Source organism: Trichosurus vulpecula, chromosome 2 (assembly GCF_011100635.1).
Source record: "Trichosurus vulpecula isolate mTriVul1 chromosome 2, mTriVul1.pri, whole genome shotgun sequence".
In the NCBI taxonomy this organism is placed as follows: domain Eukaryota; kingdom Metazoa; phylum Chordata; class Mammalia; order Diprotodontia; family Phalangeridae; genus Trichosurus; species Trichosurus vulpecula.
In genome coordinates this window covers 41395883-41417922 of record NC_050574.1, presented here as the reverse complement: position 1 = coordinate 41417922, position 22040 = coordinate 41395883, and the positions used below count along the sequence as shown (strand labels likewise).

At 59.2% G+C, this 22040-nt stretch overlaps 2 protein-coding genes across 3 annotated transcripts; both read right to left on the bottom strand.

Moving 5' to 3' along the window:
- Positions 1 to 832: 832 nt before the first annotated feature.
- On the bottom strand, positions 833 to 9257 carry GSK3A (glycogen synthase kinase 3 alpha). 2 transcript variants are annotated; one of them, XM_036746487.1, is made up of 11 exons: positions 8879 to 9257; positions 8122 to 8309; positions 6537 to 6620; positions 6326 to 6436; positions 4463 to 4593; positions 4261 to 4367; positions 3740 to 3837; positions 3560 to 3655; positions 3255 to 3441; positions 2882 to 3014; positions 833 to 1063 (listed from the first exon to the last, which is right to left on the bottom strand). In XM_036746487.1, exons 1-11 carry the CDS (start codon positions 9255 to 9257, stop codon positions 1042 to 1044), a joined length of 1536 nt encoding a protein of 511 aa, XP_036602382.1. In that variant the 3' UTR covers positions 833 to 1041. The 2 variants fall into 2 exon arrangements, with proteins under 2 accessions (XP_036602382.1, XP_036602381.1); XM_036746486.1 differs by lacking the exon at positions 833 to 1063 and adding an exon at positions 2051 to 2835 and having other exon boundaries at positions 2922 to 3014.
- A 4702-nt stretch (positions 9258 to 13959) lies between these two features.
- On the bottom strand, positions 13960 to 20307 carry ERF (ETS2 repressor factor). The gene is made up of 4 exons (XM_036742971.1): positions 20270 to 20307; positions 16106 to 16340; positions 15535 to 15650; positions 13960 to 15442 (listed from the first exon to the last, which is right to left on the bottom strand). Exons 1-4 carry the CDS (start codon positions 20289 to 20291, stop codon positions 14211 to 14213), a joined length of 1605 nt encoding a protein of 534 aa, XP_036598866.1. The 5' UTR covers positions 20292 to 20307; the 3' UTR covers positions 13960 to 14210.
- Between the last annotated feature and the right edge of the window lie 1733 nt (positions 20308 to 22040).

The following is a 22040-nucleotide window of genomic DNA, read 5'->3' as shown; positions in this document are numbered from 1 at the left end:
CTGGGGGATGACAAGGTCAGTTTGGGACATACTGAATTTAAGATGTCTAATAGGCAATTGGAGACTCAAGATTAGGAGAGCGGTTAGGGCTGGACAAATACATCTGAGAATCCTCTATAGAGCTGATAAGTTAAAACCTGGAGACACAGCAAAGTATGGTGGGAGAGGACTCGGGACAGTCTTGGAGGAGACTGAGGAGAGTCAGGAAAAAGAGGGTCAGAAAAGCCTTGGGATTAGAAAATGCCCAGCAGAAGAGGGGGGCCACCAGCCAGAGGCTGCAGAGGGAAGGAAGGAGGGAGGGGTGCCCCAAACAGGGAGTGGCACAAACCTGGTTTGAGCTTGCTTGCGAACTTTGAGCCCACTCAGGGCTTCCCACAGCCCTGCTCTGCCACCCTTGGGCCAGACCTTGCTGGTTCGGAGTCCAGAGTCACATGGGCCCTTACAAGTTCCTGCCCCAGCCTCAACTCCCCCTGCCCCAACAAGTGCATACCCCATAAACACCAATCCAGCTATCTTTTCCAGAGAAGCCTAAGGCCACAATGATAGAGGGTCAGACTTAGATGGAGCCTTGGTTTGCCATGGGGCAGTGAAAGCCTGATCCAGGGGAAGAATCATGGCTTAGCATGGGGCCCTGTGTTCAAATCCCAGCCGTGTGACTTTGGTCAGGTTAGAAGGAGTTCAGAAGGGATGACTTCAGATACCCTCCACCCATGAAGCCTCCCAATGACAGAATGAGAGAGGGATAAGAAGAGTCGTGGAGGCTGGTGAGGGAAGCAGGAAACCATCCTTGGGGACTGTGTAGCGCTTTAGAAAATCACATGTCAACACTATGTCTTAGTGCATTCTTATTTATTTTGTTAAATGTTTCCTGATTACATCTTCACCTGGTTCGGGCTATGCCCAGGAGCAATGGGATCCACATACATGAAGCCTGATTTAGGCCTGGCTACACCTGAGTCATAAATCCTACATCCAAGGTTTCCCAAATGGTCGTCTGGCCTCAGCCTGAACACCCCCAGAGATGGAAGGTGCTTCTTCTGATCAGCCATCCCAGTCACATTTCCTATGAGGGGAAAGCAAGACCCTACCGTCCAAGGTCGCCTCCTTCACCTCTGTTCAGAAATTACTTTATGAGGAGCTCAAATCTACTCTTCGAGGGGTCTGGCTGGGCTCTCTGGGGCCAAACCAAGCAAGCCTTACCCTGTTCCACAGCACAGGCTTTTGAATATGGCCTCAGACACCTACTAGCTGTGACTCTGGGCAAGTCACTCAGCCTTTGCTTGTCTCAAAATGGGGATAGTAACTGCACCTACCTTGCAGGACTGTTGTGAGGACCAAATAAGAGATTTGTAAAAGCACTTAGCACAACACCTAGCACACAGTAGGCACTCCCTTTGTCCAACAATTTGAAGATGGTCTTCTGTTCTCCAGGTCCTCCTCTACAGCATAATATGGCAGGATCTCAAGGACCTTCACCAGATTTGGCGAGGGATTAGGTCACACTCCAGCCATGGTCTAACTATGGCCAAGGACAAGCAAACTTCCAAGCCTCTCATTTGGGACCCCATGATCTTCTCAGCTCTTGTGGCCAGCTCCCAGGGGGCCGATGACATCATCACACAGACATGGCTAGCTGTTTCTCCTCTCCCAAATACATCACCTAACACTCATTCCACCAAACTCAGCCCTTCATTCGGATAAACTTGCTTCCTATGCCTTCATCCAAATCACTGACAGAAGTGCCAACTTAAACCCCTCTGTAAAATGGCAATAAACACATGCCCCCAAGCCAGCTCCCCAGAGTATTCATTTGTGGGGATGGACGTTTTCCAACCCTAGGTCAGCCCTACAGGCAGGAGGTCTGGCCTTGGAAGGCACTATGGGGGCCAAGGCTCTATGCCCCACTAGGGAGAGGAGGCATAGGAGGAAAAAGCCGGTCCAGGCAGAGCCAGGATCAGGCCTGGGGACCTCCTGACTCCTCAGGCCAGGGACCAGCAGCAACCCTCCCCCCCAGCCTGCCCCAAGGGACACCAGGGGCAGAGGCAGCTCCTTCTCATGCCAATAATTTATTGAACGGAAAGTTCTGTACACAGGCAAACCCTACCGTGGGAACTAAGACATCAGGACCCCCAGCCCCCCTCCCTGTCTCAGGGGGCTGGGGGGCAAGGGGAGAAGGACTGGGGTGGGGGACAGTGGAGAGGGCAGATAGGACACAGCTGGGGATGGGGGGGTGGGCGGCGCGAATCATTGCAACATTTTCTTTAAGAAAAAATTATAACAATCTATTTACACCCGGGGGGAAGAGAAGGGAAGGGGTCAGGAAAAGAGAGGGGCCTGAGACAGGGTCTGGTCCTATTTACAAGGAACAAATGGGGGGGTGGCAGGGAAGGGACCAAGGCAGGGGTTGGGGGGGAGTGCTCAAACCCCTGAGGCCAAGCCCAAAGAGCCTCTTCCTTCTCTCTCCACCACCCCCCCCCCAACACCCAGTTAAAATCCTCTGTTAAAAAGCTAGCTCGGCCAGCCAGCTCAGTGCAGGGGGGAGAGGGGGAAGAACAGAGGCTAAAAGGGGTACCCCCTCCTCCATTTCCCCTACCAGGCTCTTGCCTCTGTGAGGTAGGAGGGGCATGGGTCTCAGCTGGCTTCTCCCCTTTCCTTGCCCCCCATCTAAAAACTGAATCCAGCCAGGGATGGGGAGAAGGCAGGCTTGAGGACCCAGGCCTCCAACCCAGGGCTTCCGGGATGGAAGGTGGGAGGGGTGTCCTGAAGGCCCTCAGGAGGAGTTGGCTACAGATGTGGAAGGCTCCTGTCCTGGCCGATCCTGGTTCTCCCCTAAAACTGAGGCAACACAGGAAAGGGTCAACGCCAGGCCCCTCACACTGACCTGATGCTGAACAGGGTTCTTTTGTTGGCCCCCAACTCACCATGTGAGGATGAGGGGCAGGGCACAGAGGCTGTAGGGCTCCTCAGGTGGGAAGGGATGAGGATACCATTGAGATTCGGCTGGATGGAGAGCTCTGGGGTAAGGGGGGTGGGCAGGGAAATGTATGGGGGAGACAGAAAGATGACAGATGAAGAGAGAGGGAGGGAGCGAGGAGCTTTCATGCTCCCTCCCCAGCCTCATCTCACTTCCTGCCTTTCTTTCCTCATTCTCAGTTTCCTCCACTCTTGCTTAGACTTCTCATCTCTTACCTTCCCTGGCTCCAAATCTTTCTTCCTCCTCCGTTCCCACCCCCAAGCCGCCTCCCCCAACTCACCACCAGGGCTAAAGTTGAAGAGGGGGGGCAGCTGCCGGCTGTTGGGGAGCTGGGCCCCAGGGCTGCGCAGGTCATCGAAGAAGCTGTGGGCACAGGCCTCCAAGGGGGACAGCCTCGTGGCCGGGGTGTACTCCAGCAGGTGGGAGCACAGCGCGATGGCCTCTGGTGGTGTCCGTGCCTTAAAGACCTGACACACAGGAGGGCACAGAGGGCCAGGGGCAGCTGTGAGTCTCCTCTCACAGTGGGGTGGGGTTCAGGGCCCAGAGCCACTACTCCCCCCAAAACAAAACAAACTGCAGCCAAACCTTTGTCCATGGATGGGCCTTGATCTGGGGGAACTTAAACTCAGTGTAATTTGGGTTCATCTCCCGGATTTGCTCCCGTGTGGGCGTCCCCAACACCTGCAGAGAATGAAGCGACCTTTGTCTAGGGCTCAGACTCTCTCCCTCAGTGCCACTCACTCTCAGAGCCCCTCCCATGCTCACCTTGATAATTTCTACCAGTTGGTCCACCCCACTGTCCCCAGGAAAGATAGGCTGGCCAAGGAGGAGCTCAGCGAGGACGCAGCCAGCAGACCACACATCTGCCAATGGAAAGGGTATCAGAAGGCAAAGGAACAAGTCCCACCTCCCAAGGGGTCTTCGACCTCCTTTCTGGACAACATCCAGCGGGGAGGGGAGAAAGCTCCTTTCTGGAGGAGCTGCCCCAAGCAGACCACAAGCCATTAGGGCTGGACGACAGCCTTGCAATCATCTGGAGGCCAGGCACACAAATGGAAATCTCACCTACGGGTGCCCCAGACCCATTCCCGTGGTCTTCTGGCCCTGACCCCTAAATGGTTGGAGCTCCAGTGCTCTGCGTCAGGACCGGCATGTCTTCCCACTGTCACAGTCGCCAACCATCCCCATCAATCCTCCCTGACCCCACCCCAGAACGAAAACCAGGAGAGAGAGAGGATAAGGTGGCCTCTGGCCCACCATGACCCCAGACTCCTGGCGGCTCTGACCGATGGATGAGGTGTAGTCAGTGGCTCCGAAGATGAGCTCGGGGGCCCGGTAGTACCTCGAGCAGATGTAGGAGACATTGGGCTCTCCCCGGACCAGCTGCTTAGCACTGTCAAACAATGAGCAGGAGGGAGGAAATGAAGTCTGGTGAGGTCCTGGCACCCTTCCCCACACCTGTTAGCCCCAGGCCCCAGCTCTGCCCACCTGCCAAAGTCACAGAGCTTGAGGACAGCGGTGTCTGGGTCCACCAGGAGGTTCTGGGGCTTGATGTCTCTGTGGCACACGCCTTGTGAGTGGATGTAGGCCAAGCTCCGAAAAAGCTGGTACATGTACACCTGAGAGCAAGGGAACATGCTGTGGTCAGCCTTAGGGCAGGACACGCCCCCCAAAACATCAGGGGAAACAGAACCACTGCAACATCGCTGTTCTGGAAAGGGTTAAGTGAGTCCTCTGAGCTAGAAGCCTTCACATATTGCAAGGTCCAGCTGGCAAAGGCTCTTCTGCTTGGCCCCAGAAAATCACAAGGTAATGGAACCAAGCTGGTACCCCAAAAAGAGCAGATAGTGAGCCCCCATCACTGGAGGTCCTCCAGGGGAAGCCGCATGATCAATCACTTGTTGAGAACATGGTAGAGGGGATTCCGGTCCAGGCTGGGCCACATGCCTCGTGCAGGCCCTTCCATCCTAAAAGTCTGCACTAAAGCCCCTGCTCCAAAACCCCTAAGTGACTGAGTACTCCCAGCTCCAAGCCCCGCCACCCGCATAGGCCCAGAGCCTGGCCATATATCAGACAGGAGAGCCAGAAGGCCTTTAAGAGGGCAAAGACCCTGCCCACAGTGACTCACAAAGTGGCCCATGGCAGAGCTGGGACACAGGGCGCCCTGTGCCCTGTCTGTTCCCTCAAGCCCTGATGTGCTCAGGTGCCACATTTCTTGACCAGTGTCTGTAAGCAGGAAACCAGCCCCATGAGGATCCACTGCTGAGCCTGGAGGGCTGGGGGCAGAAGATCTGGGGCTGGCCAAGAGCACTGGGCATCACAGGCCCATGACTGGGCCCCAGCTCAACCATCTGCTAGCCGTGACCCTGGACGAGATACACCTTCAAGGGCCCTTCCAGGTCTTGGGCTGATTCTGTAACTGGAAGTGACGGGCAGAATCACAGGCAGGTGAAATGCAGCTCAAGATAAAGAAAAACAAACTGACCCAATCAGAACTGCGCAACAGGGGGACGGGCTGCCTTGGGGAGGAGTGAGCTCCCTGTCCAGGGCGATCTCCAAGCACACAATCTCAGAAATACCACAGGAGATGCTGGCTCAGCTGAGAGTTAGCCTCAATGCGTCTGAAGCCCAGGCCAGATTCTAGAGACCCCTAGGCACGAGATCCCAAAGCTCAGCACTTAAAGGGACAAAGAGGGGAGAGGCTTTGCTTGTGGCCCCCACCTGGTCACTCACAGCACTATCTGTATCTGTCCTGCTCTTATTTGCTGCATTCCCCCACTGACTCTCTTTGCCTTCTGTGGGGGGAGGGAGGGTAGGGAAACGGGTCCTGACCCCTGGGGGCAAAGTGCTCAGCCAGTGCATGCCTCAGGGTCCCAGAGGAGCTGGACTGGACAGCAGAGGCCCAGGACACCTGGGTTCTGATCCAGGCCCAGCCCTTCTGTAGGCCCTGTTTCCCAGTACAAAGTATGTTGGGGGAGGGGGTGTCTCTTTCTTACAGATACTTCTAGGTGCCCATCCTCCAGAATGGAGACCAGGCCAAGAAGAAGCATCCTCTAAATCAAGAAATCCATGAACTTGGAAGGAGGGTTGGGGAGGTTACATCTATTTTCAATAACCTTTAACTGAAATTGAGCTTTTCCTCCAATTATTTAAAAGTATGACTCTGAGAAACAGTTAGCAGACTTTCCCAGGCTGCCCAAGGGGCCTCGAGAAACCCAGCCCCCCCCCCAGCCCCCGCCCCATCTCTAGCACTTTGTTGCTGTCCCAGGAGGCCTCGAGAGTACTGACAGCTTCCCATCCCCACCACGTGTCTGAGAGCACGGCAAGGACGAGCTGGGGTCCGAGTCCCACCTTGACATAGATGGACGGGATGGTCAGCTTGGCCTTGGTGAAATGCCGTGCCACCCGGTAAACGGTCTCAGGCACAAAGTCCAGCACCAGATTCAGGTAGAGCTCGTCCTTCTGCCATGAGGAAAGGGGAGGAGGGTGAGGAGGGGGCCCAGGTGCTCCCCAGAGCCGGAGGTGCCAGGAGGGAGGAGCCCACCAGGCCTCCAGGCCTCACCTTCTCCCCACTGGAGTAGAAGAAATAGCGAAGCCGTACGATGTTGCAATGGTCCAGCTTCCTCATGATCTGCAGCTCCCGATTCTGGGGAAAGAGAACGCTGTCCTCAGAAGGCAGAGCCCAGGGGCAGTAGAGCGCCCCCCCTCCCTTCCCCCTCCCAGACTCATTTACTCCTTTTGTGGTCTCTGCCCACTCTTGCCCAACTTCCATTTCCTTCCTGGGCCCTTGCCTCAGACATCTTGTCCCCTGTCCCCGGGGTGCCAGAGCTCCTTGCTCCCTTCTGGGCCCCAACCTTCACCCAGCTCAGCTCCCCTTCTTCCCTCTCAGGCCCACCCCAGGACCCCCATCTTCCATGCACCACTTTTCTCTTGTTCTATGAAGCCTCTGATGCCCGATCTCTTTCCCAAATATCAGAAATTACAGGGTTTAGCAGCAGAAGGAACCTTAGAAGTTAGAGGTACATGACCTAGAGCTGAAGGCAGCCAGCCCAATTCTCTCACTGAAGTGTTAAAGTGAGGTCCGGAGATAAGTGACTCATCCAAAGCCACAAACACTGTGACCCAAAACAGGGTTTGAACCCAGGTCTTCTCAGGTGAAATCCACTCCTCTTTCCACTAGGTCAAACTGCCTCTTCCCAATTCCCTGCTCTTTTTCGAAACTGGACTATAGTCTAGGACATTCCTGGGACCCCAGGTCTCATAGAGATGTCCTCCCTTCCTCTTCCTTCTCAAGCACCAAAGCCCTTATTCTCCAAATGGGGAGCTCAGGCCAACTACATCCCCATCACTTTTCCCTTTCCTCCCTGGGGTGCTACCACATATTCCTGGGGCCCAGAAATGTCTTTTTTCCAGGCTCTTCTCTTCCCAAGCCTCCAGACTTCTCTCTCCCCCTGGAGCCCAGATCCCAGCCTGAGCCCACTCAGATCTGACCACTGCCAATCCCCCTGAAACCTGTGGCACCCCATCTCATCCCCCGGCTCAGGGATCAGCCCCTCCGGGCCAACCACAAGATGCAGCTCTCTTCTTCTCTGGGATGGAAACTTGGACTCCTGACTCAGTTCCTCCCAGGCCTCAGGTCTCTCCTGTGCCGGCTATAGGTCAGGTGCTTCCTGCTTTTCTGTCCAGTTCTCTGTCTCTCTCCTTGGCTCTCTAGCTGCTCTAGAACCCTGATCATGCCTTTGTCCCCTCTCTCATCCCTACACCCCCAGTTCCCTCTTTCTCCTTAGGCCTCATTCCCAGGATCCCCAGGAGTTTCACAGTTTCTGGCCCTCCTTTCTAGGACCTCGACCTTTAGTTCATCATCTGTGCTTGTCCTGCCCTCCAAAGCCCCGCCCCTTGGCAGCCCAGAGCCCCACCCCCAGCCTAGGCCCTCCTGGAGCCTGGACCTCCCGCTCAGATCCCAGACCCAGTCCCTCTTTCTTTACCAGGCTCCAGCCTCCAAAACCAATCTCCTCTTCCGTCCTGGTCTCTCTAACTCCTGTGTGGCCCCTGGCCCACCTCCCCTCTCTGCCACTCAAGGGCACCAGCCTCAGGCTCTCAGATATGCCCAGTTCCCTCGCTGATCTCTCCAGCCCACCCCTTGGTACCTTGAACCTCTTGTCCTGCAGCACCTTCTTGATGGCCACCAGCTCCCCCGTCTCGGCCAGGCGGGCCTGATAGACAACGCCAAAGGAGCCGTTGCCAATCACCTTGATGTCCGTGTAGGCCACCTCCTGGGAGCGCTCTGGCCCCTGCCCCAAGGTTGCCATCACCGTGGTCACTTTCCCGGTGTCACCTGGAGAAGAGAAACATGGGAACTCCCTGCCCCACCAACCCATCAGGGGAAAGGGTAGTAGGTGGTCACATCCAGCCCCTGTGCCCAGCCCCTCAGCCCTTCCTGAAGTCTGCGGATGGGGAGACGAGGGGCTCATCTCAGCATCCCTCCTCAGCTGGGGAGGGGGGGAGGGCCCCTGACCTTTAACCTCCAGCCCCTAGGACCACCTTACTGTTGGGGGGGAAAGGCTGAGACAAGACTTCTGGCCGGTGACTTTTGACCTTTACAGCTTCAGCCCCCTTAGTAGTACCTGCGGGGGAGTTGGGGAAAAAAGAGGACTCTGTGACCCCCAGATCACTCTCAGTTATGAAAAGAGGGGCACCCCGACTGGGGGCCTGCCTCCTGGGGGAAGGAGCAAACTCTGGCCTCCCCCGGGAAAGGGGTCCCTAGCCTGCGGCTGCCTGCGCCCCTCCCCAAGTCCCGCAGGGGGCAGGGTCTGCAGAAAGGCCGCGACCCCAGGCCAAGTAAGGGGTGGCCCTGGGTACCCGAGGGGAAGAAAGGAAGAGGGCGGGGTGGAGCCCCCTACTCACGGCCCAGTTTCACGGCGGGTGGTGGGAAGCTCGAGCCTCCTCCGCCTCCTCCGGAGCCTGAGGCCAAGGCCACGTTCACGGCCCCCGCGCCGCCGCCACCGCCGCCGCCGCCGGTGCCCGAGCCGCCGGGGCCAGGACCAGGAATGGGGCCGGGGGCAGGACCCGGGCCGGGGCCCGGACCCGAGGCTGGCGCCGGGGCCGGAGCTTGGCTGGGGCCGACGGTCTTGGAGACGATGGGCCCGGGTCCTGATCCGCTTCCGCCCGGCCCCGGCCCGGGGCCCGCTGGCCCCGGCTCTCCGAACGAGCTGGTCCGGGCCCGGCCCGAGATGCTGTCGCTGCCGCCGCCGCCGCCGCCGCCCCCCGGGGCTCCGCCGCTCATGGCGCCTCAGAGGCCGCCGCGCTGCTCCCCGGGGCCCCGGCCGGGCCGGGCTGGGCTGGGCTCCGGCTCCGCTCCAGGCCGCGGCCGCTCCGGCCTCCGGCTCCGGCTCCGGCTGCGGCTGCGGCTGCGGCTCCGGCTCCGGCTCCGGCTCCGGCTCCGCGCCCCGGGGCTCGCCGGGAAACGCAGTTCGCGCACGCTCACACGGCCGCCCCGGTCCCGCAGAGCGTACTGGGAAATGGAGTCCTCGCTCCGCTGCAGAAGCAACGTCATTGGCTCCGAAGGGAGGGCCCCGGAGGGTGTCGGGAAGTGCAGTCGGCTCGAGCTCTCGGGGCGCTGGTCAAACAGAGAAGCCCAGGAATTCCTGGGAAACAGCGTGCACGCGCCCTCTCGATGTGCAGGGTGAGCCGAGGGCGTTGAGGCAGCCTAAAGAGGCCCGATCCCTGAAGAGCGCTGAGGGCCCCAAAGAATGCCGGGACACGTAGTCCTTTCCCAGAAACTCCCAACCACCTCCTCCTACGTCACGGACCGCGACGGCGAGGGATGCCGGGAAACAAACTTCATTGTAACATTTAGGCACCTAAAATCACAGAGGATCCTGGGAGGTGGAGTTCGGAGCACTCCCCCCCACCCCCACTCCCATGGAACTACGGGTCCAAGGGAGATCTAGGAAAAAATAAAGTGAGGAGATGCCTGTCGCGAAGGGAAAAAGCATCTGCACCGCTCCCCGCCTCCGCTCTTCTTTAGTAACTAGTTGCAAGGAAAGAGGAGGCAGTGGAATCAGTCATTGAAGGTTGTGTGGTGAGGATGCTCAAGTATCCGTCACGGACCCACGGGGGCGGGGGGGAGGGGTCAGCGAGCAACAAAGCATTCTGGGAAATGGAGTCTTCCTTTAACCGATAAGAGCAGGGAACCAACTCCTTCGCGCAACGACCGCCGGGAAAAGGAACGCTCGACCTTACAGCCCCTCCCCCACCATTGCGGAATACTGGGAAATGCAGTCCCCGTTTCCTTTCCCTGGGCTTCGTTTTCATTCCTCCCCGCGCACCCATGGAATGCTGGGAAGCGGACTCCTCACTCTCCCCAACAAGCATACGGATGCACGTGCACCAACACTCACTCTCAATGCTGAGGGGAAATGAAGTCCTCTAGGACACATTTAACTGCGTCTCCGGAAATGTTGGGAACTTTCAGCACTTCCTAACCCCAATGAATTCTGGCTATTGGAGTCCTCACGTGGCTACCAGCCTGAACAACGCCCACCCCGTCCTAAAGGTTTCTGGGATTTATAGTTCTCCCTGGGCGGAGAGTAGGCATGGGTCGGGTAGGTATCCAAACAGAGGTCTGGGAGCTGTAGGTCTCCTTGCTGATGGGGGTGGCGTTCCTAACGGATAGCAGAGCCATTGGAGAAATCTGTAATTTTCCAGTGGAACCGTTGGTATCGGACGTAGAAAATTGAAGTTCAAAGCTGAGGTTTGCGCGCACTGGTTGCTGGGAGTTGTAGTTCCTAGCTTGGGCAGGCCGCGCTGCCCCCTGCCGGCCATCAGCCAGGAAAAGGAATGCGCATGTTCCGCAGTGGGCCACGCGGCTCCTTCTGAAGACTCCGCCTCTCTGGGGGTGGGACGGGGGCGGGGAGAGGCCCGGAGGGAGCTGCCGTTACCCAAGGTGGTCTGGGAGGGGGCGGGGCCGCTGCGTGAGCGTTCTGCTCCAGTTCTTAGCTGGGAAGGGGCTGGGGCAGGTCTTTTAAAGGGGAAAGGGGCTCAGTGGACAGGTTATGCTTGGACCAGAGAGACGGGGTTATGGGCTCAGTGAGGAGGGGATGCTTGGATCAGGGAGACGGGGTTAGTTGCTCAGTGAAGAGGGGGTGCTTGGAGCAGGGAGACGGGACAAGGGTGCATTTAGAGGGTTCAGAAGAGATTCCATTAAAAAGGATATTTAGTTTTAGGAGAGGTAGGGACTCGAGTAGAAGAGGTTCCAGAAGAGATGGGGGTTCATATAGGGAGGGGTGAAGGCAGTGAGGAGAGGGGCGCTAAGTGGAGATGGGGACCAGGAAAGATGAAGAGTCCTTGGAGATGGCGGGGCAGGATGCGTAAGGGCACGGGGACCAATGAGGAAAGGCTCAATTCACAGGATATGGTACTCACTGAAGGGGGTAGGTAAGTCAATGAGATGACCAAAGTAGCCAGCTTCTCTAGGGTCAGGGGAGATGGGTGAAACTGTGAAGGGATCACCTCACCCTGCTTTTGTTGTCCTGGCCAGTCAGCACCATCTCAGGGAGAGGCTGAGGGGATCCCTCTAGCCTGGGGTCAGGACTAATGAGCCAGGACTGAGAATTTCTTGGAACCAAGGTCTCCACCCAGCAGGGTCCCAGCCCCCTCCTGGAGGTGACGACATCTTTCCCTCCCACCCCCACTACCACCACCCTCCCAGCAGCATCTGCGTTGCCTGGTGACAACTTCCCGAAATAGCCTGGTGCCTCCACCCCCAGCGGCCCCCACCCCAGGGAGTGACTTACATCACCCAGGAGACTGTAGTGCCCCAGTCAGCCTTCTCATGCCTCAGTTTCCTCCATCAGCCAGCTCCCTTGCTCTTCCTACTTTGGTCTCAGCCATCCTTCCCGTCCCTGACACTAGGTTTCTCCTATTTGTGCTTATTTTCCCTATCCTCTCCTCCCTAATAGCTTGTCACTGAATGTAGTTGAAAGGAGGCTGTCAGTTTACTAAGCTTCTATCAAGCACCCACCCCGTGCCAAGCGCTGCTCCAAGCCTCGAAGTCTAAAGATGCCAGCTGAGAAGGTAGATGACACCCCAGTATACACAGCTAGAAAACTGGGGGGCCCCCAGAGTTGCAAACCACTCCCCTGACTCCAGTCACTGGTTTCTTCATACCCCGTATAGTAGATAATGCAAATACGCCCATTTTTATGGATGATGAAACTGAGGCTCAGAAAGAAGGGACTTGGCCACAGGTACAGAGGTAAGAAATTAATGGAAGCAGGCCTCAAACCCAGGTCACTGGCAGCATGGAAAAAGTAGATGCAGTCTTCCATACGTGGGCTGCGTGAGCATGGAACTTAACCCAGCCCCAGACAACTGGCAAAGACTAGAAACTGCAAAGCCAGTGCTGATTTGCATCTCAAGGGCTAGTTTCCTCACCAGGACCTTCCCCTACCAAGGAAATCTCTCTGGTCCCTTCCAACAAACACTTCCCTAACGCTTTTCTTTTAAAGACAAAGTGCTTTATTCATCGATCCAACAACGCGAGCCTGACCACCCTTGTTTTGAGGGTGAGTAAGCAGGTCCAGAGAGGGTGTTACTTGTCCAGGGTCACACGGAATCAGGAGTACCTCCAGAGGGCTCTCTGTGAAGTGGGGCATTTTGGGGAGCTTCAGAGCAGGTGAGACTTGGAAGGATGGAGAGAATAGAGAGAGGTCTGGAGCAGGAGACAGAGCCTTGCAGGGGTGCCCAAAGACAGTGGGCCACATGAGGGAATGCCACGCTGTGTGCCTGCTAGAAAAGCCCCCTCTTCAGATGAGTGATCACACATGTCCTAGACTCCCAAGAGAACGGACACTTCTTGCACACACCATTTGTATCCCACCTGGAAAATGTCTGTTGGGATGGACGATAGGAAAGGTAGCTGGGGCTCACCTCTCCCCTCTTCCCTTTCCCTCCCTCTTGGAGCACAAATGGACTTCCACTGGCATCTCATCCACCCTAACCAGGCTCCTTTTCTCAGCTTCCTCAGTGACAAGCCTGGTACTTTAGGAAACATGGATGTCTGAGAAGAGCCTGGTGAGGCAGGTGCAGCTGGGCTCCAGTCCCAGTCTGGGCCCTTCCCTTCAGAGGCTTCCCCTATCTGTAAAATGGGGGGAGGGGGGGCAGGGTTTGACCAGCCAGACTCTTGAGGTCCTTTGATCAAGCCGCAATGTCTGCCAGGCTTCACAAATATCTCCAGCAACAAAAAAGACCAAATTTAATGGGGTAGGGGGCAGGCAGCCACACACTGTGTAAAGGTCCCAAAATTTTATTGTTTTTGATACATTCTCCAGGTCCCTCCCTCCCACCCCTGCTATACAGAATAAGGCTGACTGAGTCCCACCCCCACCCCCCAAGAGTTCCAGTTCTGTTTGGTTTGGGCCCCCTCACCCAGGAAGCGTGTATGGGGGGGGCAGGAGGGAGGGACAAGGAGGGATGGGCACAGACCATTTGGGGAAGGGCAAGAGGGAAGGGGGCAGTAGGCACTTGTAGAGAGAGAGAGAGACTTGTGGCCCCCAGGAGGGCAATGCCACCTCCCTCCCCACCCCAAGAAGTTTTTGGTTAAGTACAAAGTTATCCCCTCCCTTTACCCACCCCACCCCAGACCTGGTGGGCAAGGCCAGCCCCAGGCACTGACCCCCACCTCCCCCACACAAAGGAGGGGCAGGGAAGAGAGGACAAAAGGCTGGGGGGGGGAGAGGACTGAGAGACTGTGCTATGGCCCCAAGGGGGGGGGGGGAGATCAAGGCTTCGATTCCTAAGCTGTAGTTATTTTTTTTTTAATTCCTGTGCATTTCTGAATCAGGGTTGGGGGACACCTCAGTTCCAATAAAAATTGCCCCAGAGAGGTCAACCCCCTCCCCTGCAATATGAATCCCCTCCCTCCCTCCCCAGGGCCTAAATACAGAGATGGAGGCCCTGGGATCCCCCCACTCCCACCCATTTTTTTAAAAAAGAAAAAACCAAAAGTTTTATACAAAAGAGGAGAGGGGAGGAGGAAGAAGGCAAGGGTCCAGAAGAGGGGACCAGGAATGTCCCCTGGCCTGGGGGAAGGGTCCCCAAGAGCTGTCTGCTCCCCCCTCCCCACACTGGCCGGCCTCCGCCTCTGTTGACCAGGGAGAGGGCAGAATTAAGGCAGCAGAGAAGTAAAGGATGGGGTGGAAGGGGCAGGGGTTGGGGAGATCCAGGGCAGCCCCCCTCAGGAATCTCGGTGTTCCAAGGAGAGCTGGGCAGTGGCATGCTGGAGGTCAGCACTAACCCGCCTTGGGGCCAAGGGGGTCCCAGCCCTGACCTTCTTGTCCTCCTCCTCCTGCCCCCCGCCACCGCCTCCCTCCAGGCGGCAATCCTCACTCCAGCGCCGTTTGAACCGAAGTTTGAGGGGCATGCACTGGGCGGGGCCAGGGCCCTCCCCAGGTTCCACCTTGGGGGGCGCAGGGGGCACCCGAGGAGCCTTGAACACCTCCCCATCCTCATCATCATCTTCATCACTGATGTCGGTCACCTCCACCTCCTCCGACTCTCCCTCTGAGATGGGCTCCACCTTGATCTGGGGTGGGGCTGGGCCAGGAGCTGGAGGAGTGTCCCCTGCAGGGGCCCCCACGCCTTTCTCAGCCCCTGCCAGGGGCTTCTCCCGCTCACGCTGGCGACGGCCCAGAGGAGGGGGCTGCAGCTTGAACTTGAACGGGGAGGACGAGGAGGACGAGGAAGAAGAAGATGCCGAGGACGGGGCAGGTGGCGTCTCGGGGGCCAGGGGTGGCAGCGGACACTTGTCTGGGCGCTGGGGCTGAGGGACCACCAGCCCCGGATAGTGCAGGAAAGCCCGAGGGCTGAGGTGGTAATTGTAGACACTCTGAGTGTGGGCCTGGAGGTACCGCTTCATGTCCTCCGGGCTGAAAGAGAAGTGGGACCCCCCTCCAGAACCACCACCCCCCCCAGGATACATGGGGCTCAGCGTAGGGGACGGACTGTAGGCCAGGTGGGTAGGGGTCACAGGCATAGCTGGGGAGAGCTGGGGGGGAAGCAGGGAGCCAGGGCCAGCCAGGGGGGAGACAGGGAAGGGGCTCAGGGGCTCCGGGCCTCCACGGGGCCGGGGGTAGACACGGAAGACGCCCGCATCGGGAGCCAGTCGGGCCAGTGGGGGTCCCCGAAAGGCACCGAGCTCTGGGGGGCCTGGGGGGCGGGCCCTGGGGTCCTCCACCAGGGCCTCCTCCAGCTCTGAGGTGCCATCGCTGCAGTCGCTGACAGAGCCTCTGCCCAAACGTCGGGCCACCACGGCTGAGAAGAGCGAAGAGGCTGACGAGGAGGCCGAGCAGGCCGGGGGCGAGCGAGGGTCCTCCGTGGGGGACAGCACCTCAGAGGGCGTCGAGGGGGGGAACCGGAAGTGGCCTCCCCCAGAGGGCACCGGCGGGGCGCTCTGAGGCACGGCCCCACCTGAGGGGGAAGTCGAGGCTCAAGTCAGAGGCAGGAGTGCACACCTGGGCCCTGAGCTCCAGCTGGCCTCTGCCTGTGATGCCCCCACTTACCGGCCAGCCCCACGTCAATGAACGGGTAATTCACCAGCACAAGCTTGTTGAAGTTGAACTTGTAGGTGAATCTTTTTCCCTTGGTCTTGTGAAGGATGCGCTTGTTATAGTAGTAACTGAAGGGTGGATGAGAGAGACAGAGGAGTCAGAGGCAGGGAGAGATGACCCGGTGGAGACACCAGGGAACAGGGGCCTCACTAGGCCAGGACTGTGCCTGCCCTGGCCACAGGCTCTCTGGAACTCACTGCCGGCTGGGTGGGAGGCCCTCCCGGCTCTGCCATTCTATCGACATTGAGGGACAACTAGCTCCCTGAGCCTTGGAGCTACCCACAAGAACAACAAGATGCCCATCACAGAAGGTCTTCAAGCCAAGCCAGGATGCTGAGAGACTAGTCTGCCTCTGCCTCTGCCTCAGAGAGATCTTCCCTCTCAAGGAGGAGCCCCTTGGGCTGGGGGCTCCCACACCTCAGTCTTGGGCCCCACATTCTGACAGAACCAAGACCGTACAGTCCCCAAGGGGCTGGTCAAATGTCCCCACTGCACTCCGACCCTCTGAGGGTCCCTCACTCACCGCAGTGCCCGGCTGAGCTTGTCATAATTCATTTGGGGCTTGCACTTGCGGACGCCCCACAGGCGCGCCACCTCATCGGGGTCCTTGATGACGAACTCGCCATAGTCCCCCTGCCACGCGATGACATCCTGGTATTCTTCCTTCCGGAGCAGCTCCAAGATGAAATGCCACAGCTGGATCTGCCGAGAGCCCGGGGAGGACTCGGGCTTGTAGGCCCAGTCCGGGAAGGCAAAACCTGGGGAGGGGGCCAGAAGAGGCAGGGCCAAGGGTCAGGAGCCAGGCTAGCCCGGCTGGTCCAGCCCCCTCCCTTGACAGATCAGGAACCCGAAGGCCCAGGGACAGGAAACATGGGCAAAGCAGCCTCTCTCCAGGGAAGAGAGGGCCTGGGTCTCCTTGGGAGACTCAAACCCAGTGAGTGCTCTTCCCCACTGCAGTACGGACCTGATGGGGCACATCTCTCCTTCTCACATCAAGGGCCTTGGAAGATCATCTGGGCCAATATCCTCATGGTAAGAAAAAGGACTTTCCCAAGGTCACACAGGTAAAGAGTGGTTTGAACTCAGGATCTAAGGCTCTGAATCTGCAGGCCTCCCAGCCTCCTCTCTTGCAATCCCCACCCACCCTCAGGAACCTGGTTCTCTAGACCCCCCCCTTGCCCCCATCATCAAGGGCTTGGAGGTGACAGGGGTCTCGAGTAAGTATGGGGGCAAGGGAAAAGAAGGCAGGAAAACCGGATTCAGAGAGAGACAGAGCTAGCCAGAGACTTGGAGCCGGCGGCTTGGGGCAACACCGGCAGAGACAGGAAATCGGAGGCTGCCGTGTCCCGGGGCTGGTGCCAGGGGGCCGGGCGGCCAGCCAGCTCCGGGCAGGGCTGCCAGCACGGGGGAGGGGCAGGAAGAGGTGGCGGGCACAAGGCCCCCATAAGTAGTCTGTCTCCCCTTTCTCCCCCCATTCCTTCTTGAGGTTAGTAGCACTTAGTGCCCTGGACTCCCCTCCTCCATCTGAGGATGAGCCCCCACATCCCAGCTCAGGCCCCCTATACCCTTAGGGGGAGAAGTGTCTGGAAAAACTAAGAGGGGTGGGGTGGATGGTAGCCGATGAGGTCAGCGCACACATTCACGCACACACAGGGGCCTCTGTCTTCCCCAGGAGAGAGAATGCCAGACTGTCTGAGAACTTGTGGGGGGGGGAGACACCCAAAGGCTCCTCCCTGAGCCCTGGGGGTCCCACCTCTCAGCCACTCCTGGAGCAGGGGCGGGCAGCATTAACCTTGGACAGAGGTTGGTGGTGGGCTGGCTGGTCCCCTGGGGGAGAATGGGGGGGGGGCCCTGTGGTCGCTTACATCTCCCAAACCCTGGGCCAACCAGAGTCTATCAATAATTCAGCACCAATGTAGCCGGTAATTGAGGGGGGAGGAGGAGGAAGGGGGGAGGGCAGGGGCCGCCAAGGGCAGTGAGAAAGGCAGTAAGTAGCTTTGGGATCTGGGTAGGCAGGCTGGGCGCCGGGGGACCCAGGAAGCTCTGGCCCTCTCGGGAGGAGGCAAGCTCCCCTCCCAATGCTGGGTGCTGATCTAGTCCTGGGAACCAGGTGTGCCGGTCACCCCCATGGGCCACAATGTGGATGGGGGGGCAGAGGTTGTAGGAATACTTCTACCACCTCCCCTGGCATACACCTCTTCTCCCACCCCCCCCCAAGCTTCCATGTCCCTGTAACCAGGCAACCACCGCTCAGAGATGGGGCCGGGGAGCGGGGGAGCAGGGGAGCTAAAAATAAACTTTGCGGAGAAGAGAAGGAGTGAGAAAGGGAGACACACAAAGGGAGTGAGGGAAAGGAAACAGGAAGGGGGGGCTGTTGCAGACCAAGAAGCCCTCAGGCCAGCTCCAGCAACAGGAATGGCCCTCCCTGCCCAGCCCTGAGCCACCAAGCCCTCGCTATATTCCTGGCAGGTCCAGGACCATGGCCACTGCTTGGCGGGACCGAGGCCCAGGCGTGCCCCCTGCCCCCAGCCAGGTCCCCTGTCTGGTCCTCTGCAGCAGACACAGGCACACATACATGAGGGCCTGTTCCTGGGGAAGGTGACGTCAGGGTCTCTCAATGGGGCTCTGTTTGCCAGGCCCCCGGAGCCAGGCACGAGAGAGAGAGAGAGAGAGAGAGAGAGAGAGAGAGAGAGAGAGAGAGAGAGAGAGAGAGAGAGAGAGAGAGAGGGGGAGGGAGGTGTGTGTGTGTGTGTGTGTGCACACTTGTGTCTTCTTGTGTGGACATGGGGGGGCTGGGGGGAGGGGTCCTAAGCCTAGGGGAGAAGCTCAGCTGGGATGACAGGGAGGAAACCGGCAAACAGGCCATCAGGGCATAGCTGAGCAAGGCATGAGGTTCACAGCTGGAAGGGACCCTAGAAATCCAGCTAAGTGCTGACTTCATCTTACCGAGGCCCCCCAGAGAGCCAGGGACCTGCTTAAGGCCACACAGTGAGAGGTGCTCCTACCGGCCTCTGACTCCCATCCCAAACACATGGTGGGCTGCCCCGGCAGCCTGGGGGAGGGGAGGCAGGTGAAGTTTGGGAAAGGCCCCCCCTCCCGGCCCCGAGCAGACAATGGGAGGGGGTCCCCCACAGCCAGAAGCTGGGATGCACGGATGCCTCCCTACATCGTGGCCAAGACGAGGGAAGGAGCAGCCTGGGTCCCAAGATCCCATTCCACCGCTCAGATAACTTTTGGGGGCAGGGGGGAGAATCTCTGCCGCCTCCTCCAGGCAGCCCCCTCCCCCCTCCTCAGGCTAGAGGCTGGCGCCAGGGCAGGACCAGAGAAAAACAGGAAGTGGGAACAGGGAGAGGATGGAAACGCCAGCGCAGAAGGACAGAGGGACAGATGGAGTCACTGCTGCACCCCTGCCTCACCTTAGACAGACAGACAGACACACACACACACACACACACACACACGGGAGGGGGGGCCCTGAGCACTGGCTAGGGGCACAAAGTCCTGGACCAGAGCTCCAGAAGCCCCTAAATGGCTGCTTTCTCCCTACCCTTCCAAAAACGCAGGGGTCTCTACCCCTGGGGAAGAGGGGGGGCGGGGCGAGAACGAGATCCACGTGACCCTCACCCCTCCACCCTCAGCGGACCAGGGGTCACGGACCCCGCAGATCCCCAAATACCCTTAGTAGGCTGCGGGCCCTTTAAGAGCAGTCCAGGGAGGAGGGGGAGGGGGAGAGTACACACAAGTTCTCGGGGAAGGAAACAAGTTCGAACAGCCCGGCGCCCCCCTCCCCTCCCCTCCTCCTTCCCCCTCCCCCCTGTCCCCGCCCCGGGCCGGATTCCGACGGGGGGCAGTTTAGCCCCCCTCCCCCAGCCCAAAGTCCAAGCCCAGGGGCTGCGTAGGGGGAGGGGGCGGGGGGGTTGAGAAGTCTGAGGGGGGCTAATCCCCCCTCCCAGTCCAAAGCTGGGGGAGGGGTAACAGGCCCCTTAAGGTGGAACGGGCGGGGGACGGAGGAGAGGAGGGACGAGTGGGGGTGGCCATAAAGGGAGAAGGCGCCCCCCCCCCCCCCCCGCCCGGTGTCCCCGCCCAGACCGAGCAGATCGGGGGAGGGTCGGCCCCCGGCCCCTCCGGACCTCCCCCTCCCCCTCCCGGCGCCACCTTAAGCCGCGCGTTCCACCGTCGGAAACAAAAAGTTCCTTTTTCGAACGTTCGGGCCGAGCTTTGGGAACTTTGTGGCAGCCGTGCGGCGGCACGAGCGGGGGAGGGGCGGCCGGCCCAGGACCCCCGCCCGTCCCCCACCCGGACCGATCCCCCCCACCTCCGGCCAGAGCCGCCCTGAAGGTCACGGGCCGGACCACGCTGCCCCAGGGGAGGGGGCAGTTTCGCGGCGGGACGCCCCCACGCACTCCCACGGTGGTCGAGACCCCGTTTCCTCAGGAGGCGGGAAGAGATGGGGTTTGCGCCCCCGGAACCCTCCCCCCCCGTTCTTGTCCCTCCTATTCCCAGCCACCTAGCCCCGGGAGCAACAGGTCCCGGCGCGCACCCCCCCCCCCGGCGGCGTGGTTCCGTCCACGCGCCCCCCTCCCCGCTGGAAACTTTCTGGGCTCTGGGGGCCCGACGGGGCTCCGGCCCCCGCACGTGCAAACGGCCCCCCACGTGCCGCCCCCGCCGCCCGCCCGCCCGCCCGCACCTGTGTCTGCCGGGGTCTTCATAGCTGGGGGGCGGCTGGGGAGGGGGTGGCGGGGAGGCTGTCCCGGGTCCGGGTGCTGGCCGCGCCGCGGCTCCCCGGCCCCAGCCCGGGCTCCCCGTCCCGCACGGCTCCCCGGCCTCTTTGCCTCTCCCCTTCCCCGCCCGCCGCCTCCCGGGTTAATATCGCACTCGGGCCCGGGACGCCCACGCCCCCCGGGCGGCGACGTCACCGCCGCGTCGCCATGGAGACGCTGCGCCCGCCCCTCCCCCTCACCCCCCCAGTACTCACACCCAGACAGGCGCGCGCCGGCGCGGGCGGGGATGGGGTGGGGGGTAGCCTGAGCCCCGAGAGAGCTGGGGGGCGGTGCTTAAAGGAACCGAATAGCTACGAAGGGCAGGGACCCCCCCCCTCCTCCAAGTCTGGGAGGCGGTCTGAACTTCTGTACGGTCCTCCCCTCTGGGCGAGGCTGCCCAAGGATCAGGGACTCATTAGCCTCTGGCCTGAGGAAGGCCGAAGTCCTGGATTGTAGAGCGGCTCCACCACCCGGCTGCTGAGTGACCTTGAGCAAATCCCGCGCCTTTCTCCGGCCTCAGTTTGCCTCTCCGTACCGCGAGGGCACACTGGAAGAGAGTCCCAGAGCGTGGCAGCGGGCAGACAGAACCCAGCTTGGGAGGCTTTTCGCTCCCGGAACCTTTAGCTGTGCGATCCCCCCGGGTCCCCACCCCGGGGTCTCAGTCCCAAAAGCAGGGCTAGCCCCTATGGCGGGACAGCCCACCAGCCCAGGGTCTGTGCCACCTGGGGAGCCTGGCCCTAGAGCTCTGGGCTCAAGGACCACCTCGAGCGCGGACTGGATGGCTGGCCTGGGACGAGTCCTAGGACCGTGGCATTAAAGAGCAAAGTCCTCTCTGTACAGTGGCAATAATCTTGCAACATCTACTTTGCAGGACTCCTTAAACTTAGAACATAGACTGCCAGAGCCAGGGAGAACCTTAGAACTTAGAGCTCAGAGCTGGAAGAGGCCTTCAAACTTGGGATGTCAGATCTGAAAGGACCCTTAAAACAGGGGATGTCAGGGCTGGGAGGGCCTTGGAGCAGGGAATGTAGGGGCTGGGAGGGGCCTTAGTCCACTATTAAACTTCAATAGCTATGATCATGAATTTTAAAAATTTTAAAGCGTATTATATAAATAAATTTGATACTTAAAAGTGAGGGGAGGGAAAGTTGCACAGTGGATAGAGCACTGGCCCTGGCCAGGAGGACCTGAGTTCAAATCCAACCTCAGACACTTACTAGCTGTGTGATCCTGGGCAAGTTGCTTAACCCTGATTGCCTAAAAAAAAACAAACACCCAGAGACTACTTATTGTTTTAAATAACACTTATTGTTTTTAGAAGAGAGAATTTCAGAGAGCTAGGGGGACCCTTAGAACAGGGGATGTCAGAGCTGAGAGGCATCTTAGAACAGGTAACTTCAGAGCTAGGGGGACCCTTAGGAAGGGGAAGGTAGGAGCTAAAGGGGCCATGAAGTACAGAATGTAATATTTGGGAGAGATCTTGGGGATCATCTACACCAGGTCCCTCATTTTCCAGATGGAGTTACCGAGACCCAGAGAGGGGAAGGTCATTTAGCCACACCATGCATCATTCATCAAACAGTGGAGGCAAGGACTTTTTCTCCTGGATCAAAAGGGCTAAGAGCCATCTCTCCCTCCCCCGGTAAAGTTTCAGACAGCTGGGGCAGGCTAGGGTGGGAGGCCTGGGCCTCAGGCCAG